The sequence below is a fragment of the Suncus etruscus genome, chromosome 14 (assembly GCF_024139225.1).
Source record: "Suncus etruscus isolate mSunEtr1 chromosome 14, mSunEtr1.pri.cur, whole genome shotgun sequence".
NCBI lineage: Eukaryota > Metazoa > Chordata > Mammalia > Eulipotyphla > Soricidae > Suncus > Suncus etruscus.
The window spans coordinates 62,253,335-62,278,351 of NC_064861.1; the positions used below are offsets into that span (position 1 = coordinate 62,253,335).

The window sequence follows — 25,017 nt, forward strand, 5'->3', positions numbered from 1 at the left end:
GGTAGGGGCCTTGTGCCCAGGGAGTTGAGCTGTAGGGGTAGGAGGGTTCCCTGAGAAAAATAAGGAAAAGAGGCAAGGCAAAAACTCCCAAAGGGGTTCCCTAGCCACAACCCGCCACCCTGCTTTCCCCCTTCCTATTTCCTGCCACACCAGGTTAACCCTGCATGCTGCCACTGCTGCCCAGAGTCGCACCAGCCTATATTCCCCAGTGCCCCAGAACCCCCAAGTTCCCACTACCACCTCCTACCCTCCAGCCATTGTGCCACTGCAAAGGCTAGGAGCAAGAGACAGTAAAGTAGGAATACAAACTCAATCCCTGTGGTCCACAGGAGTAAACCTGCACATTACTTGTTGCGGCCCCAAAACAAGAGAATGCATGAGGGGTCATACTTCCTTCCTTCTCCCTCCCACCCCAGCTGCAGATGAAGCCCACCTCTTCCCCTGGCTGTAGGCCAACCCACACTGGCACTGCCCTCAGGGCCACCCTGCCCCCATTCTATGCCATTCACCCTCTCTGCTTCCCATGTTCATGGATTCCACTAGACTGGCCTGACCCAGTGAGTTCCCAACTCTATGATGCCTCTTACTCTGGACCACGGCCTCTCTCGGGGTCTCCAGGAGGAGAGACAGATTGCTCTGAGACAGAAGCTCAACCAGGACCCTGGGCCACAGCCCAGACTCCAGAGGCTCCTCTGAACATAAGAAATTTCCTCGGACAGGGCAGGGGGCAGGGCAGGGGCACCTAGGGTTCCACAGCTGCCACCAGTGCAGCCAACACCCCCCACCACCCCCCGCGTGCCAGAACTCACAGAGCCACAGGGGCCAGTGTCATGGGGGCAGGATGAAGGAGGGTCCCACATGAGTTAGGGCCAGCAAAGCACAGCCCAGGAAGACAGAGGGGACAGGGCATGGGAGGAGCCTAAACTAAGCCAACAGGAAACCTCACCCTTTCGAGGACAGGAAACCCCCCCAGAGCTCACCTCGTCTGCCCGGGGACACACTGTGGTCAGGCTCTGTCCCCTAGGGACTGGCCTTCCTCAGGGTCTCTGAAGGCCGTGGCCAGGGCCATGCTCCCTAAGAGCTCTGGAGCCATTCTCTGCCCCCCGGTCTGCTGCCTGCAAGCCTCACAGAGCTGGTTCAGACCAGCTGTACCAGGCAGCTGCTGACACGGCCCTGTGCTGCCGCCAGCCCCACAGTGGCCTTTGGAAAGGTCACCAGTGGCTGTCACCTGTGAAGAGCCAAGGAGGAAGACCAGGGCTTGGTGTGGGACAGAGAAGGAGGTCAGCAGGCACCCTGACCCGGTGCCCTCCAGCTGGAAGAAGGGCAGAGGTCACCCATGGCTCCTGCAGGCCCCACCACACCCCCGACCCAGTCAGTCCCCGGAGGCCAAGAGCAGGGTGGGGGCATGACAGAACTTACCGGAAGATCTGTGAAGGCTATGCCTGCAGAAGGAAAGAACAGTTCTCAGGTTATGTGTTCTCTTGGGCCTGTGGACCTCCACGGCCCCGTCACAGCAGCAGCTTTGAGCTCAGCCTCTTACTGGGAATCATTTTACCCTCAAAATAATTCTGATGGGTACAAACCATGTAACATTGATTTTATAAAGGACCCAGAGGGGAGACAGACTTGGGCCCTTGCACATGGTGGCATCTCCCACCTGAGGGACTGCCCCAGCCCTCTGATGCTATTCAAGGTAGAATAACCAAGGAACAGAGAGACCATTTGCCCTCTGCCTGATAAACTCCCTGACTGCTTCCACCAGCCAGCTACCCGGGAACCCACACATGGAGGCCGGAGCTGGCAGGACAAAGATTGGAAGCAGCTGTGGAATTTAGTGTCCATGCAGCAGGCTGTATGGCAGATGCCTTTTGGCCTCCACAGATGCCCATAAAATCCCACAACAAGTGGAGAGTCCATGCTTCGTATGCAACGTGACCTCTGCTGAGTCTCCCCAGACTCTCTGAAGAGAGGAAGGAGCTGCTGAGCTACAGCCCTGGCTGCAGTTCAATCCAGGAGGGCCAGAAATAAGCCAGCTGCAGCTAGACTACAGACTGGCCCCACTCTCCATCACAATGGTATTCAGGAAGGACATGGCCTTGGGGTGCTTCCAGGAGGATGAGGAAAGAGGCCCCTCTACCCCCTACTGCACTAAACAAGGACAACACTCTGCTGCCCAGCCCCCCTTGTCCAAGCCACTGGGATGGTGCAGGGACAAAAAAGCCTAGGCAAAGAGCCAAGATATGAACAGGACGTTCAGACTTGCTGACCGCAAGTGCCCTGATCCAAACAGGCACAGGTCAGGGGTCAGTGAGGCTGAGGGTACAAGAGCCTGTGGGAGCAATAGGCCTCTGAGGCTGAGCTGCCAGGATCCAGCCTCCGTTCCTCACTCTTCCTCCACCCTCCCACCACGGATCTGCTGACACCCACCTTGCCGGGTGGGTACCGTCCTGGACTTCAAAATGCTACTAGGCCTGCAACTTGTCATGACATGACCGCTGGCCAATGTCAGCCAGGGGTGAGGGCTGTGATATGGGGAGCCCAGCAGAGGGTGGTAACACCACAACTCTTAGGGTCAAGGATCAGAGGTTAGAGCAGTGAGTATGGTTTTTGAGCCACAACGGAACATGAAGTACCAGTGGCTGAGGGAAAGAAAGGAGGGTCATTCAGAATCTCACTCCAAGTTCACTGTCTTTCTATCCATGTGCACTTTCTAATAAGGCTTAAGTAATGGCCCGTGGAGAAACCTGAATTTTGGTTTTTTTGTTTTATTTTGGTTTTTGGGCCACACCCGGCGGTGCTCAGAAATAGCACCTGGCAGGCACAGGGGACCATATGGGACACCGGGATTCGAACCAACCACCTTTGGTCCTGGATCGGCTGCTTGCAAGGCAAACGCCGCTGTGCTATCTCTCCGGGCCCTGAGAAACCTGAATTTTAAAGGAATATAATAAAGACTTGTTTGACCTTTATTTCTGGTCACATCCAGCAGGGCTCACAGTCTATTCCCAAAGAGTTGCTTGGGGTTGGGGGACCAGAGAGATAGTACAGCAGGTTAAGGTGCTTGCCTTGTACCACAGTAGACCCTGGCTAAATCGGTGGCACCCCATATGGTCTCCTGAAGCACACCAGAAGTGACCCTTGAGCACAGAGCCAGGAGTAAGTCTTGAGTTCCACTAGTGTGATCCCAAAAACTGAGTTGCTTGTGGGAGTAGAGAGAGAGGTAATCCTGGTGGTGCTCAGGAGACCATGCAGTGCTGGATCAAATTCAAGCCTTTGATACACAGAGCATGACCAAGTCATCTCTCCAGCTCCCTTAACCATGGTGATTCCCCCCAACTTTTTTTTTTTTGTTTTTGGACCACACTGGGTAGTGCTCAGGAGTTACTTCTAGCTCTGTGCTCAGAAATCGCTTTTGGTAGGCACAGGGACTATATGGGATGCCAAGATTCAAACCGCCATTGGTTCTGGGTCGGCTGCTTGCAAGGCAAATGCCCTACCACTGTTCTGTCTCTCTGGTCCCAACCATGATGATTCTGAAATCACTAGGGTCCACCTGAACAAGCACCAACTGTAGGCTAAAAGATTAAAATCTCAGCCTTGCCCTCTTTTAATATTTGTAAATAACTTGCTAAAGTTATCATCAGATTTTAAGTTCACAAAATGTTGAAAAAGATGCTACAAATTTGAGGTAGGATGAGGGAGGTCATAAAAGAAAATACTGGGACCGGAGAGATAGCACAGTGGTAGGGCATTTGCCTTGCACAGAGATTTGAATCCTGGCATCCCATAAGACACCCCCCCCCTCCCCGGCATCCCATATGGTCCCCCAAGCCAGGAGCAACTTCTGAGCTCATAGCCAGGAGTAACCCCTGAGCATTACCGGGTGTGGCCCAAAAACCAAAAACCAAAAAAAAAAAAAAAAAGACCCCCCCCCCCCCCCCGTGCATGCCAGAAGCAATTTCTTTTTTTTTTTTCGGGCCACACCCGTTTGATGCTCAGGGGTTACTCCTGGCTAAGCACTCAGAAATTGCCCCTAGCTTGGGGGGACCATATGGGACGCCAGGGGATCAAACCGCGGTTGGGGTCCTTCCTTGGCTAGAGCTTGCAAGGCAGACACCTTACCTCTCGCACCACCTCACGGGCCCCCAGAAGCAATTTTTTTTTTTTTTTTTTTTTGGTTTTTGGGCCACACCCGGCATTGCTCAGGGGTAACTCCTGGCTGTCTGCTCAGAAATAGCTCCTGGCAGGCACGGGGGACCATATGGGACACCGGGATTCGAACCAACCACCTTTGGTCCTGGATCGGCTGCTTGCAAGGCAAACAACGCTGTGCTATCTCTCCGGGGCCCCCAGAAGCAATTTCTAAGTGTAGAACTAGGAGTAATCCTTGAGTACTGCCAGATGTGACCTCCCCCCCCAAAAGATGATACTGATAGGCCTCACATAGGATTATATATAGCATGAAGTAGGAGGTGAGTTTATAAAAACTGTGGGAGAGGGGCTGGAGAGATAGCATGGAGGTAGGGCATTTGCCTTGCATGCAGAAGGATGGTAGTTCAAATCCCGGTATCCCATATGGTCCCCTGAGCCTGCCAGGAACAATTTCTGAGTGTAGAGCCTGGAGTAACCCCTGAGCACTGCCGGGTGTGACAAGAAGAGAAGAGGAGGGGAGGGGATGAGAAGGGAGGGGAGGAGAGAGAAGAGAAGAACAGAACTGTGGGAGAACCAAGACTGACATTATGAACCTGGGTACCATGCTTGTGGTCCTGACACACACGGAGGGCCCAGAGGAGGAAGGGCAAGTGCACTGGAGACACAGCAAGGCAAGACAAGGCAGGTGCCAGGGCAGAGGGGTAGGACTGGTGCTGGCTGCAGAGGATCAGTGTGAGGGCAGTAGGAGAAGGCGAGAGTCCCCCAACAGCACCTAGGAGTCTGGTAGGAGGAGAACCTGAGAACCTGCAGCGTCTGAAGTACAGGAGAGGCAGGGCAGGAGTCTATTTGAGGCCATGCCCCACCCCCACTGACTCCTCCCCTGGGATCCCAGTCCTACTTCTTCCAGTACCCCTGTCAGTGCTCTATAGTGTCTGAGCTGTGCTCTCCATTGCCCACATTGGGCTGTTGGGTTGTGACACTGACTGCCCTTTGAGGAAAGTTGACTCCTGGCCACGTGGCCTGAGTACTATCAAACCTGGTTCTCACTCAGTTCCCTGAATTTGCCCAGGCCCCACTGCTGGAGAACTCAGGCAGGGCAAAGGGACATCCTAAGAACTGCCTTCTAAGTGAAGTGTTCATCTCAGTTCCATTCCTAGCAAGGCCTGAAGCTGGCCAGGCCGGTCAGGTTCTGTCAGATTCAAGACTTCCATCTCAGATGCTTTCAAAGGATTATCCAGGAGCCCATGGCCCTCCTTGATGGCTGCTCCTCTGAAGCTTGATCCTGAATGTCAGAATCATTTACCAGCAGCCTGCCCAGCCCCCAAACTCCCAGCCCTGCTCCTGTAGCTCTGTCCCTGAGCCCTGCTGGGCCAGCTCTGGGACTCTTTGGGACTTCCTTTATCATCACCACTGCCTTGCCACAGAGTTCTCAAGTCCTGACTGCAGCAACTCCATCCTTCACAGTTGCACCAAACAAACTATTCAGGGTGCCACTCAGAAACAGGCAGGATAGGGGCCGGAGAGATAGAACAGCGGCGTTTGCCTTGCAAGCAGCCGATCCAGAACCTAAGGCAGTTAGCTCGAATCCTGGTGTCCCTATGGTACCCCGTGCCTGCCAGGAGCTATTTCTGAGCAGACAGCCTGGAGTAACCCCTGAGCACCACCAGGTGTGGCCCAAAAACAAAAACAAAAACAAAAACAAAAAAAAGAAAGAAAGAAACAGGCAGGATAAACCAGGTATCATCAGACCCGGGTCTGTCATGGGCCTCTCTGACCAGGGCCCTCACCATGCTTCCTCAGCAACCACCACATGGGACACCAGAAGGGCTAGCTAAAATCTGGGCGCAGGCTATGGCCAAGCCAACCATTTTACCCTTATCTACTATACCCTATGGCCCCTCAAATCTCTCCTCACCCCAAATCCTGCTCTTCTAAGTGACACAAAGGCCAGACTATCATTGCTGTCTCTGCACACAAGGGTCTGCTAAGGGAATGGATTAATAAAAGAAATGCCACTGCCACCCATCCTTGGGCCTCACAAAACTCCAATACCCAGGAAGGGTTCAACAGAGGCTCTACTTTGTGTTGCTCTGGCTTCAAGACCTGTCCTCCAACCTCTTACCAGCCAAATGACCCACTGGGCCAGACCCTGTAAGGTCTCCTGGGCACCCACCTAGACTGTGGCCATTCTTGGTGTAGAAGCAGGTGCCATTGATGAGGTTGACACAGCAGCCAATCACATCTCCAGTGGTGAATGTGGGGCCGTAGGGCTGGCCAGTCCCGGAGGAGCAGAAAGAATGCCCGTCGTCACCATGGTAACCATAGGAATGCTTGTCCCAACCTGTGGAGAGAGTGTCACTGCTGAGAGAGGGGCCAGACAATCCCAAAATTAGCCCCCACCGCCCCTCAAACAATGCCACTAGTTGGCCTTTGAGCTACTCTGATGACAGGAGGACATGTAAGTTATGCTTCAGTTACAACAACATGTACCTGCCTCTCACGAGTCACCTCAGATGTCAGTGTAAGAGCCTCTGCCTCACACAGCTCCCCCTGACCACTATCTGTACCCTCTGTCCCAATTCCCCAGAAACATTCGGACAGCCTGACTCAGAATAAAGGTGCTGCTCCAGATACCAACTCCTAAGTAGCTCACCAGGGAGCACAGGCACAGAGGGGCACAATCGAAACTCAGGGAAACAGCTTCTGGGGTACGGTGACACCCATTTCCCCAGCAAAAATGAGGCTGGGGGATAATGGAGGACAACTTCCCAAACTGGAGTATTGGGTCCAATCACTGGCACAAACTGCATGTTTACACACACTTGTGCATACATGGCTAGAGTGACAGCACAGCAGACAATTGCCTTGTATGAGGCTGATCATCGCCCAGTCACTGGCACACACTCACACACACACACTCTTATTCAGAGGAACCCACACATTCTCTTTCACACACTTTCACATATACATCCTTTCACACTAAAATGTACATGTACGCACTAGTACACACTGTTTCTCTCTCACACAGAAGACTGAGGCTACTGCAGGAAAGACCCCTCCCCAGGCACCAACCAGGAGGCCCTGCATGCCCAGCCAGGGGGGAGCGGCCTTCCTAGTCTCCACCTGGCCACAGAGGAATGTTTCCATGGGTCTGTGCTTTATTCCTGCTTTCTTGTTGTATTTGACACCAAATATAAACGATGATGAGGCATTTATACACCAAGCTCATTATCACATGAGGGCCTGGGGCCACCCCACAACAGTGCTTGTGTCCTGTGGTATTCAGGGCCAATAGGCCACTCCTGGAGTGCCCGGAAATAGCACATGCTGGACATATGCCCTACCACATGAGGATCCCCTCCCTTGTCAGTGACCCACCAGTGTTCTCATTTGGCTGCTGTCTTCCCTTGGTTTGCTGGGATAGCCTGACATGGACATGTTTACCAGGGAAAAGACAGATCTGTCACATCATACACTGAAACTCCCTTCCCTGTTTAGATGACTGGCAGTCTAGTGACAGGACAGGTGAGAAAACAAGGGAGCAGAATGGAGAGGCGACTCCTGGGGAGAGCCCCAAATTCAAGTTTCTGAGGGGCTACAAGTGCCCTAGCCAAGGGAATAAGACTGCAGTTGGCCTCCCAGTTCAGTTGTCACCTCTGCTGGCCTAGTCCCTATTTGCAGATCAAGACATTGAACAGTCATGGGAGACACAGGACTGATCCTCCAGGAAAACACTGCCAGAGATCCAGTTGCCCAGCTCTGTCTTCCAGGGCTCACTGGCCCTGCTGCATCAACAAACAACAGAACAGAGCCAGAGAGAGAGTACAGAAAGGCAAAGATGCTTGCCTTCAACTTGCCTTTAACTTGGCTGATCCTGGTTCAATCTCCAGCATCCCACATTGGTCTCCCAAACACCACCAGGAGCGATCTCAGAGTGCAGAACCAGGCATAAGCTCCGAGCACCACTAAAAATACCCCAACCCAAAAAACAACAGCAGCAATAACAATATTCATGTCACAGGGGCTGGAGAGATAGTACAGTGGGTGGGGTACTTGCCTTGCATGCAATCAACTTTATCTCCAGCATCTCATGTGGTTACCTGAGCACCTCAAGGAGTGATTCCTGAGATCAGAGCTAGAAGTAGTAATGCCAGGTGTGGCCCAAAAACAAACACCAACAGAACCACCTTTACCCTGTGCCTATTGGAGAAACTTCCATGCTGGCATGTGAAGAGTATGCAAATGAACCCAAGTCAGAGCATTTAACATTAGGCTAGATTTTGGATTTCTGCAATGGAGCCCCCCACAACAAGCTGTTCTGCTTGTCTCCTATGATTGTTAGAAACCTGAGCTTCTTTTGTACCAGGAGGGACCAGGGATGCCAGGAAAAATTAGTGATCTCCTGAATGCTGATTGGAGACACTCTTCCAGGTGCCCAGGACACTGATGATAACCACTAGATCCTGGGGCCATGTGGTGGAATGGTGACCAGTCCAGCCTTGCCTGTAGAATCCTATAGGAGGGCTACTAGCTCTTCCCATAGGCCCCACAAAACTATGCCCACAGGACAGGAACAACAGCACAGTGGGTAGGGCATTTATTTGCCTTGCATGTAGCTGATTCAGATTCAATCCCCAGTAACCCATATGATCCCCTGAGCCTGCCAGGAGTGATTCCTGAGTGCAGAGCCAGAAGTAACCCAAGTACTGCCGGGTGTGGCCAAAAGAAAAAAAAAAAAGGAAAGAAAGAGAGGGATGCGGTAGATAGATAGTTCAATGAACTAAGCACATGCTTTGCATGCAGGAAGTCCAGGTTCAGTCTCTAGCAACAAATGGTCCACTGCACACTGCCAAGTATAGCCCCAAGTATTTCCAATGCTGAAAGAAAGGCCAAAATCAGTACAGCAGGTAGGGTAGATGTGGCCTACAAAACAAAGTAAGAAAGCAGCTCTGCAACCTAGAAGCCACTGTGAGGTAAGGTCATCTTGCTGAAGTGCCAGTCACTCACCTCCTCATCTCATCTCTGCCACCTCTGCTTCTCAAAACAAGGACAATTAGACACAGTTGTGAAAAGGCATGAGGCTAGCTATCTGCCTGTGAAAGCTGTTCCAAGCCTCCTCACAAGTCAGAAGGTCCCTGTGTCTGAGCCCAGGGTGAGGCCCTAACAGGCCTCAGGAGGCCTGTCTGCTCAGCAGTCAGTTCTTTCCTCTGAGAGACACTTGACAAAGGTGAAGCCCATCACCTCTTCCTTCCTCACATGCCCCCCCAGCCCAGTCCCAACACCAAAGCCAGGGGAAGCTGCCTGCTAACCAGGAAGGGGTAGGGATGAGGCAAGGCAGTCTTTCTAAAAACAAGCCCATGAGAAGCTGCTAGTGGGTCATCCCTAAAACCTGCCAAGTTTCTGCATCACAGGCTTGAGTGACCTGTTCCATGTGATTTCCTTTCGGTGTCTGAGTTCAATTTGTTCCCTTCTCCCAGGTTGCAAGAACAGAGATGCAGCTCAATAGTAGAGTGTGTGTTTCCCACACAGAAGACCCTGAGTTCAACACTTGGCATTAAAAGGACAACGAACAGGACTAGAAACTAGAGACAGGACTAGGGACTAGAGAAATAATATAGTGGGGGGCCGGGCGGTGGCGCTAAAGGTAAGGTGCCTGCCTTGCCTGCGCTAGCCTTGGACGGACCGCGGTTCGATCCCCAGGTGTCCCATATGGTCCCCCAAGCCAGGAGCAACTTCTGAGCACATAGCCAGGAGTAACCCCTGAGCATAACTGGGTGTGGCCCAAAAACCAAAAAAAAAAAAGAAAAGAAATAAAAAAATTAAATAAAGAAAATCTTTGGGGCCGGGCGGTGGCGCTAAAGGTAAGGTGCCTGCCTTACCTGCGCTAGCCTAGGACGGACCGAGGTTCGATCCCCCGGCGTCCCATACGGTCCCCCAAGCCAGGAGCGACTTCTGAGCGCATAGCCAGGAGTAACCCCTGAGCGTCACCGGGTGTGGCCCAAAAACCAAAAAAAAAAAAAAAAAAAAAAAAAAAAGAAATAATATAGTGGGTAGGGTGCTTGCTTTGCATGCAGCTGACCTATTTGATACCCAGCATCACATACTGTCTTCCACGTACTGCCAGAAGTGATTCCTGAATGCAGAGCCAAGAGGCTAAGGAGTAACACCCATGAGCACTGATAGGTATGCCTCTCTACATTATTTTCTGTTTGTTTTTGGGCCACAGCCAGTGGTATTCAAGGGTTACTCCTGGCTCTGTGCTCAGAAATCGCTCCTGGCAGGCTTGGGGGACCATATGGGATGACTTAAACTGAACCCGGGTCCGTCCCAGGTCAGTCGCATGCACGGCAAATGCCCTACTGCTGGCTGTGCTATCACTCTGGCCCATTTCACATCTTTTTTTTAAAGAACCAGGACCCAATTTTATCTACCAATTCCCCTCCTTTGGGAGCAGAATTCACCTTCACCAAGACATAGTTCGCTATGCCAACCCTATGGCCTCAGCAAGAACTTGCTAATCTTGGGAGCCCCTTTTCTTCCCCAAAGGCTGACCCGGGTAGAACTAACCCAAGCTACTCTTGACATTGTTCTAATGGGAGCTGGAAGAAGAGCTGGTTTCAAAGTTTCATGCTGTCCCTCTCCCCAATCTGTGGAGAAAGACAATCTGACAAACCAAAACTAATTGGTGGAAAGCAGAAGCATGAGACAGAGACGAAAAGAAAACATCCGCTGGCCAATGCCAGGCTTTGTCCTTTGAAGCAATCCTAGTTCTCTGACTAAAGGGGCCCCACCAAAGTTTTCCATTCACACTTATGTGTGCAGCCACACCTGTGGAGATGTGGAGGGCAGAGGCTGGCAGAATGCCTGAGGCCTGAGATAACCAGCAGGTGAGACCACGTTAACACCACACTCCCATGGGCAGTCCAGGCTTGACTGTGGAGACTTTTTTTCTTTCTAAGGAGACCCTGAGCTGTTTGCAGGTTTCGTGTCCACAAATATGCAGAACAATATATGCTGAACCATGTGGGCCAAGAAGGAGCCTACAGGCCTGCTGAGGACCTGGCCCCACCTTCAGCTCTCTCACCAGTCTGGGTCATTAACAACTCTGGAGCTTATTTACTTGTCGATAAAATGAGTATTCCTGCCAACGCTGGGAAGAATCCAGAGTCCCAAGTACCCTCCCTTGCCATGAAGAGGACCCAGCAGCTGTGAACACTCTCCAGGGTGGGTCACTGGTGAGCCCCATCCCCCTTCTTCAGAGCAGAACCTCCCCACACCTTGCCTTAGGGCCCAAATCAGCAGTTTTTGAAGCCTGGGAACACAGCAGTACATCCATGCTGGGTGATATGTCCTGCAATGTGATCTGTCCCACTCAGGAGGCCAGAGCCAACTGTCGACGAAGGCAGCAGTGTGCGGGCCAGAAGAAAGCAAGGGGCACAGCTGCCAGGGTCAGGCCTGGGCATGAAGCCCAGGTGGCCCTGAGTCAGCAGACGCTGGAACTGCATGATGGGGATGGTGCTCCAGAACAGACGAGTCACAGGACTCAGAGAGAATTGATTGGGAGCAAGTCTGGCACCCTCACAAAAACCTATACCCTGTGTGTCAGACACCCATCAGATGCCACTGGCGCAAAGAGAGCCACAGTGAGGAAAGGGGAGGCCCCTATCCCAGTTCCAATGCTCAGGCACCACCCACTTTCCATTCAGCTCTGTGCTCTTCCAGGCAAGTCCCAGGTGTGTGTGTACGTGCCTGAGGAAGTGGCTCATCACCTAGGTTCTCCCCAACACAATCCCTTGTTTCTCCCCACCACCATCCTTGATGACAGTTTCCTAGAATGGGGAGATAGATACCCCTGGGGGGATCAGCCAGCAGGACTGCGTTATCTTCAACCATGGACACTTTACCCATCTGCCAGGACTTGTCAAGTTCTAAGGGAACCAGTTCTCTATCCAGGAAATAAACAACAGAAGCCACTAAGTGGGCTGGGAAAGGTACCACACAGGTAGCTGGTGCCATCAGGAGCTGATACAGGTGGAGTCTTGCTCTGGTTGGGGCCCCTAGGATCAACCTTGACAAGATCTATATCAGGTCACTCCAGAAAAGGGTAGCCAGGAGAGGGCTGGGGCCAGGATGGGCCTGGCTGGGCTTGGCCCAAAAGGCAGCTGGCAGGCCCCACAGGACAGGGCCCAAGATCCACTCTGGAAAAGGCTCTGGGGTGGTCCTATCCTGAAAAATGAGACAGCAAGACTGAACTCTTTAAGTATGAAAGGGGCAGTTGGATCTCTGGCTTTTTCTTGTCCTTCTCTGAGCTCCCATTCAAACTCTGGTCACAGGTCACAGATGGGTGATCCTGATGTAACAGAACCTGGGGGCCTGGCCTATATTGCTGGGCCCTCCAAAATGGGCAAGAATAAACCCCTTTCTAAGATGGTGCAGGGCCCGGAGACATAGCACAACGGTGTTTGCCTTGCAAGCAGCCGATCCAGGACCTAAGGTGGTTGGTTCAAATCCCGGTGTCCCATATGGTCCCCCGTGCCTGCCAGGAGCTATTTCTGAGCAGACAGCCAGGAGTAACCCCTGAGCACTGCCGGGTGTGGCCCAAAAATAAAAAAAAAAAAAAAAAACAAACAACAACAAAAAAAAAAAACAGAAAATAAATATTTGGCCTGGAGAGATAGCACAGTGGCGTTTGCCTTGCAAGCAGCCAATCCAGGACCAAAGGTGGTTGGTTCGAATCCCGGTGTCCCATATGGTCCCCTGTGCCTGCCAGGAGCTATTTCTGAGCAGACAGCCAGGAGTAACCCCTGAGCACCGCCAGGTGTGGCCCAAAAACCAAAAAAAAAAAAAAAAAAATGGGGCTGGAGAGATAGCATGGAGGTAAGGCGTTTGCCTTTCATGCAAGAGGTCATCGGTTCGAATCCCAGCGTCCCATATGGTCCCCCGTGCCTGCCAGGAGCAATTTCTGAGCATGGAGCCAGGAGTAACCCCTGAGCACTGCCGGGTGTGGCCCAAAAACCACAAAAAAAAAAAAAAAAAGATGGTGCCCATATTTCCAGGCCACCCCTGCCCTCCAGAAGCATAACACTTTGTGGAAGAGCAGGCAGACAAAGAGATTGGGGACTCTGCCATATCTGAGGGGGCCCCAGCCTCAGAGCACACCTGAGAATCTGTTTCCTGAACCAGATAAACTCAGGTTTCAGAACTGGCTCTTCGGTGCAGTCAGTAGATGAAACCTCTTATCTGAGAAGACTTGACTTGCCTAGGATAAAACCTATCTCTACCTTTGGGCGACAGGGAGAGGCAACTGGGAGTAGAAAACAGACTGCTTCTTTGGAAATTAAAGTCCAGGCTGCAGAGTCCAGCACTGTCCATTTTCAAAAGCAGCCAACAGACCCTGGGAAGTGGGAAGCACCAGTGTCCCTGGGGCAGAGGGGAGGTGCGCAGAGGGGGTAGAGGGTGAAACGCACTGGCAGTCCAGGAGAAGCCATAAACACACAGAGAGTCTGTCTCCCCTAAAAACAAAACAAAACAAAAAAACACAGTGGGGGGGCCGGGAGGTGGCGCTAAAGGTAAGGTGCCTGCCTTGCCTGCGCTAGCCTTGGACAGACCTCGGTTCGAACCCCGGTGTCCCATATGGTCCCCCAAGCCAGGAGCAACTTCTGAGCACATAGCCAGGAGGAACCCCTGAGCGTTACCAGGTGTGGCCCAAAAACCAAAAAAAAAAACAAAACACAGTGGGGACCACTAGGGAACAGTAGTGATGGGGCCAGATCCCTGACCCAGGAATACTGCTGCAAAGCAGCTCCGTGCTGGAGGGACTGAGTGCTGCCAGAGAGATCAGCAAGGCTGCAGTGTCTCTCCCTGTCTGCTCCCCTTTGGCCAGTCCCTACAGGTGCCGTAGAGCAAGAGCATCGGAAAAAGGAAGCCCGGCACTCAGCCCCCACCTGACTTCCCACAGCCTTGGTAGCGGGCAGCCTTCTGGGGCTCCAGACAGATTCCTGCTACTCTTCTTTGCAGGCAGGCAAAGAAGCTTGAACTGCAGGGACACCAGCGATTGGCGTGGCCTCTGCTGGCACACACTTGGGTGTGTTGACAGTTGTGACAGAGGAGCAGGGGCCAAAAGGAAGTACACCCAGGGACCCACTGTACTTAAGTGGCCCAACAGGCCCAGGCCTGCCACCTGTTTTTCAAGGCAGGACCACTCCAGAGTCTCTTCCATGGGCCACTGGGATCCTGAAAGCTTAAATTGACCAGTTGGAGAGCAGCCTGGCTCCCTCTGGAGTGGCTGGGCAATGACTGGCAGACTGTGGGTCCTGGGATGACAGAGCTTTACAGGAGAGGACACAGAGCATGGGTGAACACAGTGTGGTGACTTCTTAGTTGTGAGTAACAAGGTTCCCAAGGCTGTGAGGTGGGACTGTAGCAGTTCTTGTCTACAGATACAAAAGGCTTTTCCAGGCCCTGAGACTAGCAGCATGTCAGTCATCCCTGAATTGTCGTGTCCAATTGCCCCCATGGGTCAGATAATGGTTCTGGCAGCACCTACCATTCCTGCAGTGGCAGCCTTTGTGTCCAGAACAGCCCCACAGACCTGTCTCTATTATCTGTTGCTCCTCCCTCAGGCATTGGGCATTATCAGCATTTTACAGAACAGCCCCACCCAACCCATTGGGCCCTGCTGAGGGATCAGGAGACAAACCTGTCTAGTGGTGGGTGCCCCTTGGTGCACACACAAACACACCCAGGAGCTGTGGTAAGAAGCTTTAGGGAGAGGAAAAGCTGACCCTGATTATCCTGAGAAAGGTTGCGACACATCTGCCTCCTTGGCTTTTCTCTGTACCCCCCAGCCCAGGAGTGCCAGCTCCTTCCTCTCACTACCAACTCAACTGTGGGCGGGTGAGGCTGTGGGAACACTTACCTGCATGCATAGCTGCTTCCGGGCTGTGGGGACAAGATTTCTGACATTCTCATTTGGGGCCACACCTGCTCCTTGGTTTCCAGTAGCTGGAAACACCTTACACAGATAAACTCCAAACTTCCAAACTTCCTCCAGCAGGACACTCCCACCATGCAAGCTGAGACAAGCCCATATGTGGGACAAGTCTCGAGAGAGGTACAACTACCACCTGTGGTGCACGTGCTCCCAGGAATGTAGGGAGATGTGTCCTGATTTCCCGAAGAACATAGAGACAGGGTGGGAGTAAAAACCCCTACCCAGTCATGGGGGCAAGTATCATCAAAGGGAAGTGACCAAGGTGGAAGGAATCAGACAAAGGTAAACTGGAAACATGGCAGCATGTTTGGGGATCCACCCAGAGACGCACACTAATCATCGGGGTGGGAGGGGGGGAGAGGCAGCTGAGGAGGCTGAGCAGGGCCTGTACAGTCTAGGTGTGCTCTGTGCTAGTCAACCTTCCTCCCAAGAGCTGCGGACACAGACCAATCAAGGAGCAGGATAGCAGAGAAGAGGCCTGGGTAGAGGAATCCATGTGTGAGGCATGGCAGGACCAGGCGTGCACAGAAGGAGAGTTTCTGCAGAGCCTTTGTGTGCCAGAGCCAAGACAAAGCCCCAAAGTTTAGGAGATGTGACCTGCTCAAAAGAGGGGTGTTTTCTCCCTTTTCTTGCACCTTCAGGAGCAGGCAGGCATGGTCAGCCACATATAGTCACCTCCACCGCATTCACACCCATCACTCACTCAGCCATTCTGCCTCTTATCATGAACAACTTCCAAAAAAAAAAAAAACAACAGAGGAATAAGTAGCCCAGGGTACAGCAGAGAAGGGGAGATGGAAAGGGGATCCCCTAGAAGTACTCCCATTCTGAGCAACTCGTTTTAAAGGCTCCCAGGAGCAGAGAGACAGTACAGTGGGTAGGTAATACCTTCGACCTAGCTTTGATCCTCAGAACCTCATATGGCCCTTCATGGCTACCAGGAATGATCCCTGAGAGCAAAGAGTAAAGCCCCAGATTTCATACCAGACATTCCAAATGGTCCCCCAAGCACCACCAGGAATGACCTCTGAGCACAGAGCCAGGAGTAACTCAGAGCACTGCTGGGTGTGGCCCAAAAACAAACAAACAAACAAACAAACAAAAAAAATATATATATATAATTGGACTAGAGCAATAGTACAGCAAGTAAGGCATTTACCTTGCACATAGCTGAACTGACTCATATTTGAACCCAGTACCATATATAGTCCCCAAGCCCTGCCAGAAGTGATTCCTGAGCACAGAACCAAGAGTAATCCCTGAGTACCACCAGTGTGGGCCCCAAAACAAAATAAAAAGCAGTGGACACTGACAAGAGAATTAAGGTTACCTGAGGGGAAGCGGGGAGTTGGGGTGTTAGAGGGTGCTGAGCTTTCTCTGTGCAAAGGAAGGAACTCTAAAGACCAGCACGGCGGCTCAAGAGGTTGCCTCATAAGCACAGGATCGTGAGCTCGAATCCCACAGGTCCCAACACAATCAGAGAGCTCTACCATCCCTGCACGCACTTCCAGGCATGTGTATATGAGCACCACAGAGACACGACCCCCAGAAAGCACACATGTGGTCAGCACAACTAAAGGACTGCAAACCTTAGGAGTCTGGAGAGGTGTGTGATTGCTGTGACCTGCTCTGCAACCTCTCACCCCACCCCCTGCAAGTATCAAAGAGAAATCAATACATAGCAACAACCCACAACTGTGTGAGTGCTGAGGCAAAACAAAAAAAAGAGGGGCCAGAGTGACAGCACAGTGCAGGGTGTTTGCCTTGCAACTGGCCTATTGGTTTAAAACTTACAACCTGGTTACACCCAAAGCAAAGATTTATATCTATTTGTTTACAACTTGGTTTTATTAAACAGAGATTTTCCTAATTTAGCATGTATCAAGCAAATCTGGGCAGGACTAGCTCAGAATAGGCCTTCTTCCTTACTCCCCTCCTCCCAGGGGTGGTCTCTGTTCTCAATAGTTTGCAGTTGGTTTGATGAGACAGATTTTTACTTGGCCAATCGTATTTCACTATCAGCTTTGTTTACATTATTTCCAGTAGTGACCTTGCTCCAGACCCACTTTCCCTGGGTGTAAATACAGCATGTGGGGCCAATACAGTGGCCGACCGGCATCCCTTATGGTCCCCTGAGCCCACCAGGAGTGAGTACTGAGTGCAGAGCCAGGAGGAAAAGGAGGAGGAGGAAAGGAGGGAAGATGAGTAGTTACTGAAAAAAGTATCTAAGTGAAAATTTTCCTTTCAGTCTGTCCCCAGTCACACTGATTCTTCCCAAGGGACAGGCAACACTTCAAGTTTTCCTATAGCCTTCCAAAGTAGTCACAGATGTCTATCACCAAGAGCCCTTTTTTGGTACATTTGGTAGATTATAGTATGCTCTTCTATGGATCATGTTTTTCACCTAATTGTTACCTTCCATTTAAGGAAAGCACGCACCAGATATGGTTTTTTCCTTCCCTGGTGCAGTGCCTTCCTCCAAAAGGATTATTTGCCAAAAGGCCCGCTTAGCGAAGTCAATCATTTGACCCTTTGCATGGATCATTGGCGGTAATTCCAACATGGCTGTAACATTACATTTTTCTCTCTATTTGGCCACTATAGAAATCCAGCCTCGGGGCCGGGCAGTGGCGCTAAAGGTAAGGTGCCTGCCTTGCCTGTGCTAGCCTTGGAAGGACAGCGGTTCGATCCCCCGGTGTCCCATATGGTCCCCCAAGCCAGGAGCAACTTCTGAGCACATAGCCAGGAGTAACCCCTGAGCGTTACCGGGTGTGGCCCAAAAACCAAAAAAAAAAAAAAAAAAAAAAAAAAGAAATCCAGCCTCAGCTTTCCTACAGACAAAGAAATGTCAGTACCAAAAGCCTGCCAAAAGTTCCCTGCTGGCTAGTTCGTATAACCTGGCGCCAACAGCTTTGTTTTTCTGAGTCTAGCTCTATGATGGTAAACAATTATTTCCATCCCCCCTAAAATCTATTTTCCGGCTACTACATAAACATCATAAATATCTCTGTCTCTCTCCTGGTTTCTTAAAAAACCTGCTTTTTGCTAAACCAAAAACATCTCTAGTTCTGGTTTCACTGCCCTCCAGCAGAGTTCTTTCTCACCTGAAGAACGGTCTTTTAATATGTACATTTAAGGCTTGTCTCTCATTTTACTTTCTCCGGAACATCTCCCACTCTTTGTTCTCCCTGAGGACACCCTGCATTCCAAAGTCTGTGCTTAAAATGTCATCGGCTGAAAAATAAATTTGTCTCTCTTCCCTTGGACAAGGGTCCCCAAACAATGCATTTTGTGTGGTCTCATTTACTTCATATTTCATATTCGTCCACTCGTGCTTCTGCTTCTCTCCCTGTGAAAGGTTCCCGGATCCCACGAAGGTTCTGCTTAGCAACGCTAACACGTCTGCAGCACCTAATAATAAAAATACATTCTTGGGGGGCCGGGTAGGTGGCGCTGGATGTAAGGTGTCTGCCTTGCAAGCGCTAGCCAAGGAAGGACCGCGGTTCGATCCCCCGGCGTCCCATATGGTCCCCCCAAGCCAGGGGCGATTTCTGAGCACATAGCCAGGAGTAACCCCTGAGCGTCAAACGGGTGTGGCCCAAAAACCAAAAAAAAAAAAAAAAAAAAAAATACATTCTTGGCCGGAGAGACAGCATGGAGGTAAGGCGTTTGCCTTTCATGCAGAAGGTCATCAGTTCGAATCCGGCTTCCCATATGGTCCCCAGTGCCTGCCAGGAGCAATTTCTGAGCATGGAGCCAGGAGTTTCCCCTGAGCACTGCCGGGTGTGACCCAAAAACCACAAAAAAAAAAACAAAAACACCATTCTTGAAGCCAAAGAGATGGTACAGGCACTTGCCAACCCAGGCTGGATATCCAGACTACAACACAGGAAATAGCCCCAGAGCACAGAGCCAGGAGGTGCCCCCAGCTCGCAACAACAACAACAACATTATCATCATCAATCATCATCATCATCATCATCCATCCTTGGGGGTCAGAGCCATAGGGCATCTGCCTTGCATGCACTCAATCCAGGTTCAATCCTTGGCATCCCATAGTCTTCCAAACCCACCAGAAGTGAAGCCTGAAATGCAAAGCCAGGAGTTAGCCCAGAGCACTGCCATGTGTAGCTGTCTCAAAACAAAAAACAAAAAACAAACAAAAAAAAAAAGCACACAAGGCCAGAGCGACAGCACAGCAGTAGGGTGTTTGCCTTACAAACACTGGCCAACACTGGACGAAACCCGGTTCGATTCTCAGCATCCCATATGGTCCCTTTAGCCTGCCAGGAGTGATTTTTGAGTGCAGGGCCATGAGTAAGCCCTGAGCACTGCTGGGTATGACCCAAAACCAAAAAAAAAAAAAAAAAATTCCTTAATAATATCCCTCCCCCACCACCTCCAGGTTGCTTGAGTTAGATCAAGGGGCTGGAGTATAGGTTTTGCATACTGGAGGCGCAGGTTCTATCCCTGATACCCCATGATCCCCTGAGTGACTCTGACAGTAAGCCTTGAACACCTGACCAACACCACCAGGTGTGGCCCAAATACCCCTCCAAATTTTGGTGCTAATAATAAAATACAGCACCTTCCAGGGAGTCAGGAAATGGCTCAGTAGCTTCACACACATACACTCACACACATCTTTCAATGGCTTAAAGCATTTCCAGAGCAGCTCAAAGCCATGAATTCAAGCCAGCAAGACAGAGACACAGACAGAAACACAGAAACACACACACACACACACACACACACACACACACACAATTTTGGTACCACCACTCTTTAGGATCCCCAGTAGTTTAACAAAAGTCCAGGGCAAGCATGACCATGAGCTCAATTTCCAGTGCAGTGTAGGCATCCAGTCAATCCTAACATCCCACAATCTGAGGTCCCCAAGGAAGAAGGGGCACACATCCTAGAGAGTACTTGAAATCAGTATAGAAAGAGCCTCTTCCTCTTTGTGGCTGTAGAGTATTCCTTTAAGTATGTTATCAAAACTTAATCAATGCTCAGGTTTGCTCAGAGTGCCCTTATACAGCAAAGGGCCAAGAGCAAGTTTCGTCTAACAGGTTTATACAAGCCTCTTTTGTCTGCCACCAAAGCCATCCAACAATCCAAAGCACACCCAGAGCAAGAAAATGATTAGCAATCAGTTTACTTGGATAGAAAATTATCTTCCGAAACTCCTCATTAAGAAGCAGAGCTGGGCCGGGCGGTGGCGCTAAAGGTAAGGTGTTTGCCTTGCCAGCGCTAGCCTAGGACGGACCGTGGTTCAATCCCCCGGTGTCCCATATGGTCTCCCAAGCCAGGAGCGACTTCTGAGCACATAGCCAGGAGTAACCCCTGAGCGTCAAACGGGTGTGGCCCAAAAACCAAAAAAAAAAAAAAAAAAAAAAAAGAAGCAGAGCTGGGGGCCCGGAGAGATAGCACAGCGGTGTTTGCCTTGCAAGCAGCCGATCCAGGACCAAAGGTGGTTGGTTCGAATCCCGGTGTCCCATATGGTCCCCCGTGCTGCCAGGAGCTATTTCTGAGCAGACAGCCAGGAGTAACCCCTGAGCAACGCCAGGTGTGGCCCAAAAACCAAAAAAAAAAAAAAAAAGAAGCAGAGCTGGGCCCGGAGAGATAGCACAGCGGGCGTTTGCCTTGCAAGCAGCCGATCCAGGACCAAAGGTGATTGGTTCGAATCCCGGTGTCCCATGTGGTCCCCCGTGCCTGCCAGGAGCTATTTCTGAGCAGACAGCCAGGAGTAACCCCTGAGCACCACCGGGTGTGACCCAAAAACCAAAAAAAAAAAAAAAAAAAGAAGCAGAGCTACAAACACAGTGGACAAAGCCAGCAGCCTGGGAAACAAAGATCACAGCTGTACACAACACAGATGCCAAACATGCCACACACTCTCCATGATCACAACGCAAGTGTGTTTCACTCAACACTCTCCCAACTATTCGTGATCATAAGTCCTGAGCACATCCAGACTTCAAGTATGTAAAACCAATACATTGTGGGGGGAAATCTGTAATAACACACACTAAACTCTGTAACAGACATGAGGTTTAAATGCTGTTCCCTCTATGGAAAATACTAGCTGCTATCTCAGCATCCCAGGCACAGAGAAGGGCCAGGAAGAAAACACAGGCCCTCTATTTGCTCCCATAACAGGGTCACAGCAGCACACACACCAGCTCTACTCAGGGGATAAATGCACTTTCACCATCTTCCAGGACACCCCACTTCTGCTGGAGGCTCAGTCCATCCCAACCCTATCTTTCCCCCTCCCACTACCGCAGACAGCCCAGGCTGGGCATGAGCCACTGGGCCAAAAACAGCTGCGAGGCCGTATGGATGGCAGTGGGCCAATATTCAGAGCTCAGAACATTCCACAAATCTTGAGGCTGCTGTCAACCACAATCATGTGCAAAACCTCCCATTTCTTAAGACAGCCCCATCCACGTTCCAGAGGAGGCCACTTAAAGACTTTGATATCCAAAGTTAAGTAACAAGGGAGCGTGGCTGGCAGCAGCCTTCCAGTGCATCTCACCAGCAGAAGCCAGCTGGAGCAAGGGCTACCAAGGCAGATCCCTACAGGGAGCAAGCTTGGGTTGTAAGGTTTGGGCTATAAACAGTTCAAATTCAAAGAAGGACCATCACTTGCCAACTACTGTCTGGAATGGAAACCCACAACCTCCTGGCCAAGTGGGATCCTGGCCCACCTTTTGGGATCCTGACCCACTGGTTTTGCTTAGGGGAAATGGCCTGTAGCAAAGACCACTCCAGTGATTGGCTGTCACCATGACTCTCATCAGAGAGAACCAGGAGAGCAGAATATATGTTCTCGTAACCAGTGACTCACCAGGAAGTCTGTTCATGTTGACGCCTTGAGCTGAGAGTCCTATTCCCATGTACCTTCAAAAAAGCAAACACATATAAATTTGGGTTAATGAAACTCCCCTCTCTCCAATACTTTGACCCCCATCCTGTAATGCAAAGAAATCATTCCTAGTTGAGTGCTTAGGGATCACTTATGGCAGTGCTGGGGCGTGGGAAGCATGAGTGCTGGGGATTGAACCTGAACCTCTGGCATACAAAGCATGTACTCAGTCTCTCTCTCTCTCTCTCTCAGTCTCTCTCTCTCTCTCTCTCTCTCTCTCTCTCTCTCTCTCTCTTCTCTCTCTCTCTCCCTCCCTCCTTCCTTCTCTCTTTCTCTCCCTCCTTCCTATCTTTCTTTTTTTTATTTCATTTTTATTTTGGGGCCACACCCGCTGTGCTCATGGCTTACACCTGGTTATATGCTCAGGAGTCACTTCTGGTGGGATTTGTGGAAATACATGAAGTCCCACGGATCCAATCTAGGTTGACTAAGTGCATGGTGAGTGTCCTACCAGCTATCTACATACTGTCCTATCTCTCTAGCCCCTTAAAAAATACTTTTACCAGGGCTGGAGAGATAGCATGGAGGTATGAATCCCAGCATCCTCATATGGTCCCCTGAGCCTGCCAGAAACGATTTCTGAACATAGAGCCAGGAGTAACCCCTGAGCGCTGCCGGGTGTGACCCAAAAACCGAAAACAAAAACAAACAAAAAAAATTTACCATGGAGCTAAAATAAAGCAATAGCACAGTGGGTAGCTTGCATGTGGCCCACCCAAGTTCGATCCCCAGCATCCCATATGGTCCCTTGAGTCCTCCAAGAGTAATTTCTGAGCACAGAGCCAGGAGTAAGCCCTGAACATCACCAAGTATTATCGCACCTGGCCCACCTCCCAAAAAAGAGCAGTCCAGAGAATCAGCTTCCTTGGTTGCCAAAATCCTCTCAACTCTGCAGCTGACAAGCAGCAGTCAAGCCAACTGCTCTGTCAACCCAACACACACAGGCATAACTGAGTTATAACAGCATAAGAGCCCTGACCTGCCATATTCAAAAGTCTAAGCCACCACCCAGCCCTGACATAGTGGTTCACTAAAGCTGAAATGAGGGCTTGTGTTTGGAGCATGGGTGCTCCCTGGAGACACTGCACTGCATAAGAAGAGTGCAAAGAGGGGCCGGAGCGATAACACAGAGGTATGGTGTTTATTTTGCACGTGGCTGACCCAGGACGGACCTCAGTTCAATCCCTAGCGTTCTGTATGGTTTCCCAAGCCAGGAGCAATGTCTGAGTGCATAGCCAGGAGTAACCCCTGAGCGCTGCTGGGTGTGGCCCAAAAACCAAAAAAAGAAAGAAAGAAAAAACAGTGCAAAGGGGTCAAGTTTCAGGTATAAGCAACAGGTCAATAGTTCTACAACTTTCCAGGGAAATCAGAAAAGGCCACGAAAACCACGAAATACTCCAAATACAATTGTTTGGGCAATCAATTGTTTGGGCAATCTTGTTTGATGTGCAATCAATCAAGACTAACAAAACAAAATAAGCGAAAAAGGGCCAGAACAATAGTACAGCTGATAGGTTTTTGCCTTGCACACAGCCAACCCACTCAGGTTCAATCCTGAATGCAGAGTCAGGAGTAACTCCTGAGCACTGCGGGGTATTACCCAAAAACAAACACACAAACAAAACCACCACTTTGGTGGCTCAGTGGTTAAGGCATTTCTTGCACACTTCTGACCTTGGATGGACCACAGTTCGATCTCCCAGTATCCCATATGGTCCTCCAAGCCAGGAGCAATTTCTGAGCGCATAGCCAGGAGTAACCCCTGAGCATCACCGGGTGTGCCACCCCCACCCCAAAAAAAAAAAACACTACCTGAAATTGATGTTGGAGAGACAGTACAGCAGGTAAGGCCTTACATATACAGCTGTCCCTCATTCAATACCCAACACCACATATGATGATTCCAAACACCAGGAGTCATCAGTAAGCCATGAGCAACATCAGTGTGGCCCCAATAACAAAAAAAGAAATGGTTAAATAGTAAGTTTATGTTATGTATATCTTATCACAATAAATACATATTAACAAAACTGTGTCAAAGAAAATGAGGCCCAGACATCAAGTCTACTGAAATCAGTATTAACATTAGTTGCTCTATAATAGCTATCTTCTCCAAGGTCGGGTAATTTAGGATCCAGGCAGACAATAAATACCTTTAACTATCCTTTCCTTCCAGATGTCTTCTTGGGCAAAACAAAAATAAAAACCCAGCTTGCTGACTAATAGATTCCTTAGTGATACTGGGCTTCAGCACTATGAGAATAGATGACTTACAATCACAAAACTAACAGCACATCAGACACTAGCTAGGGAAGTGCACAGAGTCATTCCCTCAGGAAAGATCTAGCAAACCAACATGTATACACTCAGTCACCAACAATGAGGGACTCTGGTAGCTTCTAGACATAGCCTTGGGGGATAGGGGAGAGGGAAGAGATAAACAGGAAAAAGCATGTTCATGAAACCTCAAGCCCAGTACAGTGTACAAGGCACCTGCCTGTGGCCACATATGGTCCTGAGCACTGCCAGGAATGAGCCCTGAGCACAAGGCAGGAGAAACCCCTGAGCACTACTGGGTATGGCACAAATCTCTCCCCAGAAAAAAAACCCCAACCCCAGGCACTTGAGCAGTGCCTTTGCAACTAAGAATTGGGAAGAGTTAAAAAGCCCCCTAATACTGCCTCTCCTGTTGATTGCTTGGAGGCTCTGAAAAATGAAAGGTTTTAGGACATGTGTCCTCCTGGCCAAAGCCTTTATTTAGTAAAGTCTTTAGGAAAAAATAGGTGTGGTAAATTTCTCTTTCCAGAAACCCACACCCCAAACATACTCATGGCCAGTAAAATGCTAGGATACAAGAATGGGGGCGGAGTCCAGTATCAAGTAGCACGGAGTGCGGGGGAGGGGGGACTCACTGACTCAGGGGTTCCCAAAGGAAGTGAAG

The 25,017-nt window shown here is 50.5% G+C and overlaps 1 protein-coding gene across 2 annotated transcripts in view; it reads right to left on the bottom strand.

Moving 5' to 3' along the window:
* Positions 1 to 25,017, bottom strand: part of RANBP10 (RAN binding protein 10) — a 50,768-nt gene that overhangs the window by 10,289 nt on the left and 15,462 nt on the right. Inside the window, exons 3-5 of one of the 2 annotated variants that reach the window (XM_049786386.1) lie at positions 21,999 to 22,051; positions 6,326 to 6,493; positions 1,420 to 1,442 (exon numbers count right to left, since the gene is read on the bottom strand). In XM_049786386.1, the coding sequence (XP_049642343.1) occupies positions 1,420 to 1,442; positions 6,326 to 6,493; positions 21,999 to 22,051 (244 nt within the window). Of the gene's footprint in view, positions 1 to 980; positions 1,102 to 1,419; positions 1,443 to 6,325; positions 6,494 to 21,998; positions 22,052 to 25,017 lie in introns of those variants that run through there. The other variant, XM_049786387.1, reaches the window with a different exon arrangement.